At 66.8% G+C, this 15,089-nt stretch overlaps 1 protein-coding gene across 2 annotated transcripts in view; it reads right to left on the bottom strand.

The window, feature by feature from the left end:
* The window catches only part of LOC307096577 (nuclear receptor corepressor 2-like), a 29,507-nt gene extending 14,780 nt beyond the window's left edge, over window positions 1-14,727 (bottom strand). The window contains exons 1-2 of one of the 2 annotated variants that reach the window (XM_079800876.1): window positions 14,000-14,727; window positions 882-1,064 (exon numbers count right to left, since the gene is read on the bottom strand). In XM_079800876.1, coding sequence (XP_079657002.1) covers window positions 882-986 — 105 coding nt within the window. In that variant the 5' untranslated portion in view covers window positions 987-1,064; window positions 14,000-14,727. The remainder of the gene's footprint in view (window positions 1-881; window positions 1,065-13,999) is intronic. The other variant, XM_079800877.1, reaches the window with a different exon arrangement.
* Between the last annotated feature and the right edge of the window lie 362 nt (window positions 14,728-15,089).

The raw sequence follows: 15,089 nt of genomic DNA, 5'->3' as shown, positions 1-15,089 counted from the left end.
TGCCCAGGCTCCCGCTCCTCCTCAGTGACAGCAGGTACCTCCCCGTGGCATCACCTCACCCCTGGCTCAGCCTCCTGCCTGCTGACCAGCCACCTCCTGCGTCACTGCCCGCCCGGCAGGTGAGGAGCGAGGAGGAGGTGCCTGGGGTCAGCTGGTGACCCCACACGCCTGGAGAGCGCCCAGCCAGGGCAAAGGGCAGGAGGGACCGCGGGAGGGAGGAGCCGCGGGGACAGGAGGACTCCCCGAGGCTGGGCCTGTGGGGAAGAGGTGGGAGAGGGGGGTGGGGGGGGAGACCAGCCAGGAAGGAGGCAGCCCCCAGGGGCCCGGGTGAGGCCGGCTGAGAGGGAGGTGCATACAGCAGGCACTCCCTGTGCGCGTGCCAATCCCACTGTGGACCCTGCAAGGCAGACCCCAGCTCAGCGGCCCCGTCTCCATCCTCCCAGCTTTAAAGCGGAAGCCAGCACTCGCCGGTGTGGCTCAGTGGTTAGAGCGTCGGCCTGCAGACCGCAGGGTTCCGGGTTCGATTCCGATCCAGGGCACCTGCCCAGGTTGCGGGCTCATTTCCCAGTAGGGGGCGTGCAGGAGGCAGCCGATCCATGATTCTCTCTCATCACTGCTGTTTCTGTCTCTCTCTCTCTCCCCCTCCCTTCCTCTCTGAAATCAATGAAAATATTTTTTAAAAAGTTTTTAAAAAACGAAGTGGGAGCTCCGTGTAGCAGGTGCCCAAGGCCTGGAAAGGCCGCGGTGCCAGCGGTCACTGCCGAGGGGCCACCCCCCCCCCCGGGGCACCGTGAGCCGCCCCAGCCCTCCCGCCAGGAGACAGGCCGGGGCGGGAAGCCGGTGGCCGACGAAGGTCCCCCAGGCGGCCCGGGCGCCCTTACCGTGTGGGAGCGGGCGATCTGCACGGGGTAGGAGATGCCGTGGGGCGGGTAGCGGGGCTCGGTGGCCCTCCACGTCTGCGCCACGGGCTGCGTGGACCCCGACATGGCGCCGGCCGTCCAGACGAGCTCCCTCTCAGCGGCCAGTCCTCCTCATCTGCGGGCGGGCGGCCCCGTCACAGGCGCCTGCGAGAAGCCGGGAACGAAGCGGGGTCAGCCACGGAGCGGCATCCCCCGTCCTCCGGGCCCGTGAGGAAGAGGGGGAGGCAGGCACCCCGCCCCGTCCTCCTCCCCCTCCTCCCCCTCTTCCCCCTCCATCTTCCTCCCCCCACCGCCCCCCTCTTCCTCCCTGCCCACAGGCGTGTCGTGGCCCTGGAGGAGCCCGGAGCCAACAGGCTGGGCCAGCAACTACCCCACAAGCCACGCCAGGAGTGGGGGCCACACCACCACCAAGGCCCCCACGGAGCGGACGCAGGACCCACCACGTGGGCGCTGCCCCCACCACCTCCGATGGCCCCCAAGACCCCCCAACCTTACCCCAGGGGACCCCAACTCTGTGGGCACTGCCCCACCACCTCCGATGGCCTCCAAGCCCCCCTGGCCCACCCAACCTTACCCCAGGGGACCCCAACTCTGTGGGCGCTGCCCCCACCACCTCCGATGGCCTCCAAGCCCCCCCAACCTTACCCCAGGGGACCCCAACTCTGTGGGCACTGCCCCACCACCTCCGATGGCCTCCAAGCCCCCCTGGCCCACCCAACCTTACCCCAGGGGACCCCAACTCTGTGGGCGCTGCCCCCACCACCTCCGATGGCCTCCAAGCCCCCCTGGCCCACCCAACCTTACCCCAGGGGACCCCAACTCTGTGGGCACTGCCCCCACCACCTCCAATGACCCCCAAACCCCCCCAACCTTACCCCAGGGGACCCCAACTCTGTAGGCGCTGCCCCCACCACCTCCGATGGCCCCCAACCCCCCCTGGGCCGCCCTGTCCGGCCGAGCGCCGCGGGTTTCGGCGTCACGGGCCCAGTTCTCCGAAAGGGCCGGCAGCGCGTGGGAAGCGGGGAGGCCGTCCCGAGAGGCCCGGAGAGGCGCGTGTGGACGCCGTCCGCTCGGGCAGGCGCAGGTCAGCGTGACCCCGGGCAAGGCCGGCCTGCTGGCCTCCCGGTGACCTCGGCGCAGGTGACACTCTGACGTGGGAGCAGGACACCCAGGAGGCTGGCCCAGACCCAGCTGGGAGGACACGGGGACAACACACGGGAACACGGGGCCACACGGGGACACGGAGAGCCACCTGGGCCCCGAGGCTCCGGGGAAAGAGAGAGACCGCCGCGTCCACGCGGGAAGAACCTCAACAAACACCTGCTGGCTCCACAGACGGGAAACCGAGACCCAGAACGGAGGGAAGACGCAGCTCAAGAGCGAGGGAGCAGCCGGCGTGGCTCCGTGGCTGAGCGTCGACCTATGAACCGGGGGGTCAGGGTTCGATTCCTGGTCAGGGCACATGCCCGGGTTGGGGGCTCGGTCCCCAGTGTGGGGCGTGCAGGAGGCAGCCGGTGCATAATTCTCTCTCATCACAGATGTTTCTATCTCTCTCTCCCTCAATTAAACTTATTCTTTTTTTTTTGTTGTTGATTTTTTACAGAGAGAAAGGGAGAGGGATAGAGTTAGAAACATCGATGAGAGAGAAACACCGATCAGCTGCCTCCTGCACACCCTCTACTGGGGATGTGCCTGCAACCAAGGTACATGCCCTTGACCGGAACCGAACCCGGGACCCTTCAGTCCGCAGGCCGACGCTCTATCCACTGAGCCACACCGGTTTCGGCTAAATTTATTCTTTAAAAAAAAAGAGAGAAAGCAAGCGAGTCCTAGTCGGAAGCCACTTGCACCCAGAAATCTCGGGGGTCCCCCACCCTCCCTGGGCCCTTCTCTGCCAGCCCCTGCCCACGCCCCCTGCCCACGCCCAGGCCTCCTCCACACGCAGCCGCCCAGAAAAAGGGTGTCCCTCAGGGCCCCCCACCCCACACCGGCTCCCCCACCCAGAGCCCAGGAAAATCAAGATGGCCCGGGGACCCCCGCACCGGGTGTGCCATGCGATGGGGAGGGCCGGGCTTGCGGTCACGTGACCGGGTGGACAGGCCGCACCCCAGCTTCCCACAGGGATGTCCCTCTGGGCCCCGCCCCCCCACACACACCACCGTCCTCAGGGGGTGACCTGCCCCCGGGAGGGCTAATGCGGGCGGACACTGGGAGGGAAGGTGGAGAGCGCCCCCCACCCCAGGGGCCCTGACTGCACCCCACTCCCACCCTAACCATCTCTCCTCCCGGCTCCACAATCGGTCACATGACCCGGGCCTGGCCAAGCAGCTTCCTGCTCCCCCGGGGGCGAGGCCTGCGCGTCTCTCGCGCCTCCTGCTGGAGGAACCAGGAACAGGCACGCTCCGCGGGGCACCCCACTGGGCGGGAGAGGAGGGTGCCCAGCAGCAGCAGGAGGCCGAGCTGAAGGGGGGGGGGTGCCGGGGCAGAGGGCACCTCGCTCGTGGAGGTGACGGGACTGCTGAACCGTGCCCGGAGCCTGCAGCCCCAACCCGACCCCGACCCGCTCGCCGGGAAGGTGAAAGGTGAGCTGCCTGCGCCCCATGCCCTTGGAGCTGACGGCATCGACCTTGGAACTGACCTTCGAACCGCGGCAGGGGGGGAGCCTCAGAACTCAAAATCGCTGCCAGGCGGGAGCGAAGCCCCCACGGAGCGAGCGCCCAGCGGGACGGAGCCCGCCGGGTCCTCGGAGAAGCCACAGCCCCACGGCGGGGACACGTCTCCCGCACCCCCACCCACGGCCAGCCCGGCACAGGCCAGAGACCCACGGACGCGGGGGAGCCTGCGGCCAGGGCCAGGGGAGACCACGTTCGTTTCGATGGACCGCTGGCTCCCCCACGAGGGGCCTGGCACCTGGCGCACAGTAGGTGCGCCCGTTCCCGCGGGCTGCCATACACGCGCACAGTAGGTGCGCCCGTTTCCTCGGGCTGCCGTACACACGCACAGTAGGTGCGCCCGTCTCCGCGGGCTGCCGTACACACGCACAGTAGGTGCGCCCGTCTCCTCGGGCTGCCGTTCACACGCACGAACTGGGGGTCTGAGAGGTTTATTCTCCCCGTTCTGGAGGCCAGGACCCCAACATCAAGGTGTCAGCAGGGCCCCGCGCCCTCTTCCGGCTCCTGCGGGCCCCGGTGGCCCCTAAATTGCGGCCACATGACTGCAGCCTCTGCCCCGGGATGACCACCACCCTATTCTGCCCCGCGCCCCCCCAGGCTCCTCAGCCACGGGCCCCGCACAGGGGGAAGGAGGGGGCTCCAATGTCCCTCCAACAGATCGGGGAACCCAGGCTCGGAGGGGAACGCACGTGCCCGAGATCACACGGCCCGCGGCGGCCAGGCCTGGTCAGGAACCACGGCGAGGCTCCGGGCCGGGAAGGGGAAGTGGCTGCCGGGAGCCCCGGGGCGGCCCGTCGGTCTCCCTTTAATCGGTGCATTTGTGTCCGCTGGACGGCGGCCAAGGCGGCCGGGCCCGGCTGCCCCGCCACGGGATCTGCTCGAGATCACTTCCTCCTCCACGTCTGCCCCCCACGTCACGGTAAAAGGAAGAGAAGGAGAGAGAAACCGCAGCCGTGAGCCGCCTCCCCACACAGGGTTCCGCACGGACCCCCGGGCGCCCCACAAGCACCTCCCCTGGCTTCCTCCCCGGGCGCCCCGGCAGGAACGTGCTTCCCACGAGCCCAGCTCCCCCAGCCGGGCCCCCCTCGGGGCGGTTTTCTCTGCGGACGGAGGACAGGGGACCCGGAGAAGAAGCCGGAGTCAGGTGGTGGCGGGTGGGACGCGGGCACCGGCTGTGAGGCCTGGCAAACAGCTCACCCCCGCCCCGGGGCTGGGAGCTCAGGGGCCGGCTCAGTGCCGGCTCAGGCGGCCGTGACCGCGTCCCCGGCCCCGGACGCTGCGTTTGTAAAGGCTGACGGGCTGGGGTCTCGGGCCCGTCCGCTCCGCTGCCTGGACGGCAGGGAACCACCCCCAGGAGGAAAGGGCCCCAGCTCGCGGCTCTGAGGTCCCACTGAGTGAAAGCAGCCAGACGCAAAGGACGAACACCCTGGGGTCCCACTCCCACGAGGACCCCCCGAGGGGTCAGGGTCACAGTGGGAGGGAGGCTCCGGGGGTGGGGACGGGGGAGGGCGTTTCACAGGGACCGAGTCTCAGGTTTGCAAGAGGAAGACGTTCTGGCGACGACGGCGGGGATGGAGCACAGACCACTGAGCTGGGCCCTCAAAGCAGGCCCTGACGGCGACTCTGGTTCAGTGTGTGTGGCCACAATTTACAGAATCATAATAAAACGAAATACACCGGCCCTGGCCGTTCTGCTCAGCGGTTAAGAGTGTCGGCCCTCGGACCGAAGGGTCTCGGGTTCGATCTCCGGCCCCCGGTCTAGGTCAGTGGTCGGCAAACTCATGAGTCCACAGAGCCAAATATCAACGGTACAACGATGGGAATTTCTTTGGAGAGCCACATTTTTTAAACTTAAGCTTCTTCTAACGCCACTTCTTCAACACAGACTCGCCCAGGCCGTGGTATTTTATGGAAGAGCCACACTCAAGGGGCCAAAGAGCCGCATGTGGCTCGCGAGCCGCGGTTTGCCGACCACGGGTCTAGGTGCATGCAGGAGGCTACCAGTGGATGTGTCTCTCTCACATCAATATCTCTCTCTCTCTCTCTCTCTCTCTCTCTCTCTCTAAAGATCAATGGAAAAAAAGAGTATCCTCAGGTGAGAAATTTTTTTTTAATTTGTTTACTAAATAAATAAAAAAATGTGCCGCACGCCTCCTCCAGGCAGGCCTCCCAGGTTTGCTGGACAACAGCACCCCGCGGGGCCTGTGTTGCTGTGGTGCTTCCTCCACCAGGGCTGCCCCAGGAGAGCCTGTTGCCCAGGATGCCACTCGGGGGGCGGGGGGGACCAGCACTCGGCAGCCCCTCCCAGTCCAGGCCTCGTTCGCCCCTGGCCCGCCTCTCACACACCTCGGGCCCTTACGGCCCCCTCCACCCCGGGCGGCCAGGCGGCAGGGAGAGGCAGATCTGACCATCTCTGCCCCTTCTCGCGGCCCCCGGACCCTGCGGCTCCAGGCCAGGCCCTAAGCCGCCCCCTCTCCCCGCCTGCCCGTCTGCAGCCTCCACCCATCCCTCCCGCCTCCCGCGGAGACCCCGGAGGGAGGGGGGCCGGCCCCAGGCCGCCGCAGACCTCCCTGCACCAACATCTGGCCACCGTGTCCACAGCTGTGCAGCTGCCGGAAATGCCGGCCCCGCCCCGCCCCCACGCACGCAGGCCCGGAGAACAGCCTTCCGAGGAATGTCTGGGGTCGCCCCAAAAATCCCAGGGCAGCTCTCAGGGGGGCGTCCCCACCACACGTGAACAAGGACAAATGTTTCTGCTGGTAGGAACAGGGCCGCCCGCTGCGGCATCGCCGGCTGGCGCCCACCCACCCGACCGACACCGGCCCTCCCACGCCATCCCCCTCCCCGGCCCCCCGCAAACCAACAGACCGGAGCGCGGGCCCACCTCCCACAGGCCTGGCCTGTTTCCCGAGAGGCCCGGGGGGGGGGGGGGGGCCCTCTCTGAGCCGCTGGGTCCAGGGCTGGAATGTGGGTCCCGAAGGGCTCAGTACCCCAGGGCGTCTCTGGTCACTGTCTGATGATGGGGCAGGCACGAACCCCAAGACCCTCAGCCCTTGCAGCCAGGAGTCGGACAGGGACGTGGCCGAGGTGCCCAGGGCTGGCACCAGGGAAGGTAAGCCTCTCCCGGGGGGTGATTATCCATTTGGGGGACCGGGGGGGCCAAGATGAACCCGGTCCCAGGGCAGAAGGAGGGAGGGGGGGCTGTAGACACGATGACCCCACCGGGGTCAGTCCGGGCCCCGAGGAGGGGCCAGTGGGGGCGGGTGTGTGATGGGCACAGGAAGCAGGCGACTGCTGCTCAGGGGACCCCACATCCAATTCCTTCGGGAGAAGAAAGACCGACGGGAAGTCGTCTCTGGATTCGCACTTTTTATTTTAATATATGCATCTTTCTTTCTTTTTTAATTCCAGAGCGGAAGGGAGAGGGAGAGAGAGAGAAACATCCATGATGAGAGAGAATCATGGATCGGCTGCCTCCTGCACGCCCCACACTGGGGATCGAGCCAGCAACCCAGGCCTGTGCCCTGACCGGAATCGAACCCGGGACATTTCAGTCCACAGGCCGGCGCTCTATCCACCGAGCCACACCGGCCAGGGCAGCACTTTTTATGTTAAAAACACGGATATAAACCCAACCCAACCGCCCAGACGACACAGCCCGCGGCTCCGCTGTGACCGGCGGCGCCCGACGTGTGGTCAGCGGGCGGCCACAGGGAGGACCGCGAAGCCTGGGGGAGCAGGACGCTGAGGGGGGCCGGGCCAGGCGGGAATGTTCCCCGGAGGCCACAGCCTTGGAGAGGCGGCAGCAGGCAGCAGTGGCCGGAGTGGGGCCCACTGGCCCCGGGGATCCTCCGTGGCACCGCCCACCCCAGCGGGACACACACTGGCCCGACAAGAGGGGCCTGGGCAGGACCCCGACCCGGCTGCCCTCCGACCCGGCTGCCCTCCGACCCGGCTGCCCTGCGACCCGGCGCCCTCCGACCCAGCGCCCTCCAACCCGGCTACCCTCCGACCCAGCGCCCTCCGACCCGGCTGCCCTCCAACCCGCTGCCCTCCGACCCGGCGCCCTCCAACCCGGCTGCCCTCTGACCCATGGGGCAAGCGGGCTGCGGCAGCCACACGCCGCTGTGCCCTGAGCCACCTCAGTCCTGGACGGGGTGTGCAGAAGGCAACCAGGGACTGTGTCTCTCACATAAACGTGTCTCTCTCTCTCTCCCGCCCTCCCACTCTCTCTCTAAAGATCAATGGGCCCTGGCTGGTGTGGCTCAGTGGAGAGAGCGTCGGCCTGCAAACGGAAGGGTCCCGGGTTCGATTCTGGTCAAGGACACAGGCCCGGGTTGCGGGCTCCATGCCCAGTAGGGGGCGTGCAGGAGGCAGCCAATCAATCAATGATTCTCTCATTGATGTTTCTCTCTCTCTCTCTCTTCCTCCCTCCCTCCCTCTCTGAAACCAACAAAAATATATTTTAAAAAACAAAATGAATTTGAGCTTGCTATAGCAACAAAGTCTAACCTATTCCGGTGCTCTCCTCTATGAGACAAGCCGTTATAGAGACTTAGACAGTGTTTAAAAAAGTAAATAAAAATAATAAAAAATAATAATAAATAAGTAAGTAAATAAATAAAATAAAACAAAGATCAATGGAAAAAAATATCCTCAGGTGACCATTTTTTTTAAAAAACTTTAATGAGTAAATATGCCACACGCCTCCTCCAGGGAGGCCTCCCTGGTTTGCTGGCCAGCCGCGCCCAGCTGGGCCTGTGTTGCTGTGGTGGCTCCCCTACCGGGGCTGCCCCAGGAGAGCCTGCTGCCCAGGACGCCTCCGCGGGACGCCTCCGCGGGACGCGGACCCCGCCTCCCGGGTCCGGCCCAGCAGCACCAGGTGCAGCCGACAGAACCGGCCTGGAGTCGGAAATCCAGGCGCTGCTGGGCCGCTCCCTCCCTCCCTCCCAAGGCTCCGGGGAGGGTGCCTCCCGCCTCCTCCGGCTCCGGCCACGGCACTCGGCACGTCCGCTCTGCCCGTCTTCCGGGGACCGGCCCTTCGGGCGTCTTCGCTCTGTCTCGTGTAAGGTCACCGGCCCCCGAAGTCAGGGCCCACCCGAAGTCAGGGTGACCTCGCCTCAAGCTGCATCTGCAAAGACCCTGTCTCCACGCAGGCGACAGGAGGGAGCCAGGTACCAACAGGGGCAGATGTGTTTTGGGGGCCACCATCCAGCCCCTATCCCGGCCACGGCCTTTCCTGGCATGGCGCCCCGCCAGCCCCCCGCCCCCCCCACGCCCCCCGACACCGGGCGAGGCCCCGGCAGAACCTCCACGAAGCCGAGGAGGGGACAGAGGCGCGGAGACGGGCCGGGGGTTGAACGCCGTCTCGGAGCGGGCCTGCCACGCCGCCGGGCTCTGCAGGAAGCCGGGGACTCACCCCACAGCGCAGGGCGAGGGCTGGTGGCAGACTCACCCCACCTCCCAGCCCCCGGGAGGCGGGAAGGGGTTTGCGCAGGGGCTGGGCGCGTCTGAGTCTCGCGAATCCCGCCCTCAGGGGTGGAGGGGGCCTTGGGCCCTGGTCAACGCCGCCTTTCAACCAGGGTATCCTCTCCTCCAGGGTATCCTCTCCCCCAGGGTATCCCCTCCCCCAGGGTATCCTCTCCCCCAGGGCATCCTCTCCCCCCCAGGGTATCCTCCCCCCAGGGTATCCCCTCCCCACCAGGGTATCCTCTCCTCCAGGGTATCCTCTCCCCCCCAGGGTATCCTCCCCCCAGGGTATCCTCTCCTCCAGGGTATCCTCTCCCCCAGGGTATCCCCTCCCCCAGGGTATCCTCTCCCCCAGGGCATCCTCTCCCCCCCAGGGTATCCTCCCCCCAGGGTATCCCCTCCCCACCAGGGTATCCTCTCCTCCAGGGTATCCTCTCCCCCCCAGGGTATCCTCCCCCCAGGGTATCCTCTCCTCCAGGGTATCCTCTCCTCCAGGGTATCCTCTCCCCCCCAGGGTATCCTCCCCCCAGGGTATCCTCTCCTCCAGGGTATCCTCCCCCCCAGGGTATCCTCTCCCCCAGGGCATCCTCTCCCCCAGGGCATCCCCTCCCCCAGGGTATCCTCTCCCCCAGGGCATCCTCTCCCCCAGGGCATCCTCTCCCCCAGGGTATCCTCTCCCCCAGGGTATCCTCCCCCCCAGGGTATCCTCTCCCCCAGGGCATCCTCTCCCCCAGGGCATCCTCTCCCCCCCAGGGTATCCTCTCCCCCAGGGTATCCTCCCCCCCAGGGTATCCTCTCCCCCAGGGCATCCTCTCCCCCAGGGCATCCTCTCCCCCAGGGTATCCTCTCCCCCAGGGTATCCTCTCCCCCAGGGCATCCTCCCCCCAGGGTATCCTCTCCCCCAGGGTATCACCAGCCCTGCCTGCAGCCCACACAGCTGCCCAGCCTGCCAGAAAGGCCCATTATGACCTCACAGGCCGGGAATGAGGTGATTAGCCTGGGAAGGAGGCTGCACCCCGACAAAGGGCTCGTTGTCATGCAAATGCCCGTCGGGAGGAAGGGGTACCCGCCACCCGCCCCCACCTCCCAGCTCAGAGCCCCGCGGAGAAGTCCTCGCCGCCTTCCAGAGGAGAGCAGGCGTCTCCGGCCTCGGGTCTGGACCGAATGGGGCGCTCTGGGCCTGGGCCTGGGCCAGGGGCGGAGCCGGATTCCCAGAGACCACCCCCGCCTGGACCAGGGTTCCAGTCCCGCCTCCTCCAAGCGGAGCCCCTGCCCCGGGGAGGCCTGGAGCCAGAGCAGGGAAGGGAGTCGTCGTCGGCTCACAGCGCTGAGCATCACCCGGCACACCCACGGCACCCGGCTCCCCCAGAACGAGCGAGTCGCGCCCCGAAGGGCCTGCTCGCCGCCCCGCCAAGGGCAGGGGTCCGAGGGGGACCAGGACCCACCCAGGGGCAGCAGGGAAACCTGGAACCCAGGGGGCAGGGCGAGGAGGCAGAGCTCAGACAGGAGGGCCCGTGAGCCCACAGACAGCACCGGGCCCAAGTCCCACGTGGGGGCTGCCGACCCCGGCGGGGAGCCCATAGGGAGGTCGGAGGTCGAGGCTGCCTGGTTCTCACAGGCCCTGAGCCCCGCCTCCTGTCCTGACTCCTTCCCTGGCCTACAGCGGGGAGCAAAGGAGGGAACCGAGGCTCAGGAAGGCCCGGTCGCCCAGCCCAGAACCGCCCCGAGCAGTGGGGACCATGAGCGCCCTCCCTCCCCGTGGCTGAGGCGGATGAAATGAGGCCGCGCCGGGCACACCACGGCGGTCCCATCACGGGGACAAGAACACGGCTCAGCACGCGCCGCCCTTCTCCCCGCGCTCCGCACGCATCGACTCATTTCACCCTCCCATGAACCCAACCAGGGACTCCACACTTATCCCCATTTCACAGATGAGGAAACTGAGGCTTGGCGGGGCGAAGCCACTGGCTCTCGTTCACACAGCCAGCAAGGGGCGAGTGTGCACTCGAACCCAGGGCAGCCGGGCCTGCCCGGGCTTAGTCTCTCTATTGCATCACTGCAGGCTCACATGGAGCTGCTCAAAATAACACGGAGATCCCGTGTGCCCTGCAGCCAGCTTCCCCCCAACGGGACCGTCCCTACAGAACTACACACGGGTCAACGTCAACCGCGTCACCAGGAAACCAACGTTTATTCAGACCTCACCAGTTTACATACAGTGTGCATGTATGTATGTGTGTGTGCGTGCGTGCGTATGTGTATGTGTGTGTGCGCATGTGTGTGCATGTGTGTGTGTGTGTGCTCAGCTCAGCACTTCTTATTTATTTACTTTTTTGTTGTTACTTATTTAATCCTCACCGGAGGATATTTTTCCATTGATTTCTAGAGAAAGCGGAAGGGAGAGGGAGAGAGAGAGAAACATCGATGTGAGAGAGACACATCATCGATGGGTTGCCTCCTGCACGCACTCCGACCAGGGCCCTGGGGGAGCCCCGGGGACCGTGGCCCAGGACCAAATGCAACCAAGGTACGTGCCCTTGGCCGGAATCGAACCCGGGACCCTTCGGTTCAACGGGCTGACACTCTATCCACGGAGCCACACCGGCCAGGATGTCCATGCGCTTTTTTTAAAAAAAAAATGTTTTTATTGATTTTAGAGAGAGAAGAAGGAAGAGGGAGAGAGAGATGAAACATCCGTGATGAGAGAGCATCCTTGATCAGCTAGCTGCCTCCTGCACGCCCCCCACCGGGGATCGAGCCCGCAATCCAGGCACGTGCCCCGACCGGGAATCGAACCGGGCACCGACCGGGGCGACGCGCAGCCACCGATCCACGCCGGCCGGGCCAGCTCTGTGCACTTTCACCTCCGGGCAGAGTGGCCGCCACGGTCCACAGAAGGTCCATCCTGAGGGTCCCGTTTGTGACCGGTGGGAGGGGCGAGTCCAGGGAGGAGGACTTGGGGACAGCAAGGGGCACTCACGGGGGGGGGGGGGGCACAGCCTTCCCCGGGCCCCCAGGTAAAGGGTAAGGACCCTCAGACAGCAAGCGGCGGGCGTGGGCGCCCGGTCGTGAGGGGAACGCCGCACGCACCTGCTGGGCCGAGGAAGAGGCTCCGAGCCGGCCGCCGGCCCAGCATCCGGTGTCACTGACAACCGCACCCGCCGCCACCCCCCGGGAGAGCACCGGCCCGGCCCGGCCACGCGGACAGGATCGGGGTGCCGGGCTCAGGTGTGGTGGGAGACAGGACAGAGCAGGCCTGTGCTGGGGGAGCCCCGGGGACCGTGGCCCAGGACCAAACGCAGACAGAATCTAGGGACCCAGGCCCCTCTAACTCTCGGGGCTGGGGTTCCCACATCTACAAAATGGGGGGGGGGGGGCCTCTCAACAAGGAAAAAAAGAAAAATCGCTGGAGATTTAAGTAGAGAACAGAGCCCTGGCTGTGTGGCTCAGTGGATAGAGCGTCGGCCTACAGACTAAAGGGTTTGATGCCGGTCAAGGGCACAGGCCCAGGTTGTGGGCTCCATCTCCAGTGGGGGGCGTGCAGGAGGCAGCCCGTCAATGATTCATTATGGATGTTTCTCTCTCTCTCTCTCTCTCTCTCTCTCTCTATCCCTTCCTCTCTAAAATCAATAAATATACATATTTTTCAAATATCTAACTCAAACCCAAGCCCGTGTGCACACCTTCAGGCAACCACAGACCCCAACCGAGCAGGGCCCCACAGACTGGCCTGGGTTTCCCCGGGCAAACCTTCGGCGGCTCACACTGCATGGGTGACAGAACGGAGGCTCCGAGAGGTCCCGGGACGTCCTCTGACCCGCCCAGGGCCGTTCGCGCCTGTCAGGGGCGGGTGGGACGTGAATTAGCCCCCATTCGCCACACACCCATCCGTGGGGTGGAGACAGGCGGCGCGCCCATTTGTCGGGTGGGAAAACTGAGGCGGAGGGAAGCGACCTGTCCCAGGTCACACGGGCAGGAAGCGTTTGGCTGGGATGTGAGCCCGCAGGTCCTCTTACGTCACCCCACGCCTGCGTGACACCCTTCCTGACCCCACCGCACAGACAGGACACCGAGGCCCCGCGGGTGAGGGGAGGCCACCTGGTCTGGAAAGAGGGGTAGAGGCGGGATCCGAACCCGGACGGTGGCAAGCCAGCCAGCAGTGCCGTGTGGGACGCAGACCCTCCGGGGCCCCGGCTGGAGCCCCCACGCGCTGCCCCCCACCAGCCCCCCACCGGCCCGGGCGCGCCCAGACCTCAGGACACGCCGCTCCCTCCCCCGCCGCCCGCCGCTGAAGGCCCCTGTGAGCTCGGGCCCTTCCAACTTTCCAGTGTTTGTTCCGCGGCCGCTGCCAGGGCCCTGGGCAAGCCCGGGCCGGTGCCGCTGATTTCAAACCAGACACGGGCACCCCGCCAAGCGCCACCGTGGTGGGAGCCGGGCCCGGGGACGCCGCAGCGCGGCCTGCACCCGGCCCCCTCCCCGGCGGCACCCCCGAGCCCCAGGCCACCTCTGGGGCCCGTGCCAACGAGCAGACGGGACCACCCAGACCCTCGGCACCGCCTGTGGCCCCGGGGAAGCCGCCCGGTCCCACCCCTGCGTCCCCTCCCTCGATGGACAGCCGCCAAGAGGCGCTGGCCCCCCCCCCCCCCCCCCCCCGCCCGGCCACCCGGCCCCTCGCGCCTTTTCCGGGGCTACGGCCCCTCCCGGTGATACGGCGGCTGGCCCATTGTCCGATCCACCAGCCCGGTCCCAGGCCGGGCCATTGTCCCATCCACCGGCGGCACCGGGTCCACGCGGCCCGGTCCTGGGCCACCTCATCGGGCAGAACCGGACTCCCGCCCGAGCCACCGGCCTCCCCGAGGGTGCCCCCGGCCCAGGGCCCAGCCCCCCGCGGGCCTGGCGGTGTCCCTGCCCACCCCAGAGCCCGGAAACTTCTCTTACCGAGCACATGACCAGCCGTTCCCTCGCGTCAGTTCCAAACACAACTTGAAGGAACTCTCCCACAGAACGGAGAGAGAGGGGGGAAGAAAGGCGAGGGGAGCGCGCCAGCGGAGGGTCGGCCGAGTCCACGCCTGCCCCGCCGGCCGCCAGGAGACACCCCGCGTCCAATGTCAAACCATCCTCCCCGCAGGCCAGACCGGGGGGCGGCCCTCCAGCCGCGCCTTCCCGCGAGACTACGGGCGCCCCGGGACGGGGAGGCCCCGAGGCCCGGCGGCAGCCAGGCCGCCCCCCCAGGTCCCCGCGATGCCCCCCGAGACGGGGCCCGCCGGCCACCGGGGACCGCCCGCCCGCCCCGCAGCGGGCCGCCCACGAGGTCAGGCCCGGGCGCTCCCGCCTGCCTCCCGCCACTCGGGCCCGTAAACACGGGGAATTACATAAGTCCACTCCTCCTGTCGGGGAGCCAAAAGTAAGAGCCTTTTTTCCCCAGCCTTGGCAGTAAGTAATAATTCCTCATCGCCATGGCAACCCTGGCGGGCTGCCAGCCGCCACTCAGGAGCTGAGACACCGGGAGGCCTTTTTATAGCTCGGCAGCAGGCCTCTTCGGCAGCCCCGCTTGCTCGCTGGTGGGGAGCGCGGGCCCGGCCGCATTCCCCTCTTTAACCCGTTTCCTCCCAGCGGGACCCGCCCCCCGGGGGCTGGTGAGCCTGAGCCGCTGCCCCGGCCCCGGCCCCGGCCCTGCCCGCCCTCCGGTCTCCCGGTGACAGAGCCAGGGGTTCGCTCTGCCTTTATATTTCTGTCCCCGCTGCAAGCTCAGGAAAAGCACAGGACCCTCCCGTGGGAATTCTGAACAGGGGTCACCGCGGCGACGGGCCCAGAGGGCGGGGTCACACACACACACACACACACACACACACACACGCACACGCATGCACACGCACGCACAGGCCAGCACGGATGGCAGTGACAAGGTGAGGTGTCCCTACAGCGGTGCCCCAGCCGCGACGTGGGCCCCGGACAGCACCCTGAGCTGTGCGGGTGCAGGGGAGGCCCCCAGGCGGCGGCACGGCGCGTGCAAAGGCCCTGAGGCCGG

The sequence above is a fragment of the Cnephaeus nilssonii genome, assembly GCF_951640355.1.
Source record: "Cnephaeus nilssonii genome assembly, contig: SCAFFOLD_173, whole genome shotgun sequence".
Classification (NCBI taxonomy): Eukaryota; Metazoa; Chordata; class Mammalia; order Chiroptera; family Vespertilionidae; genus Cnephaeus; species Cnephaeus nilssonii.
Note: the sequence above shows the minus strand (reverse complement) of the source record. Positions and strands in the feature narration are given on the sequence as shown.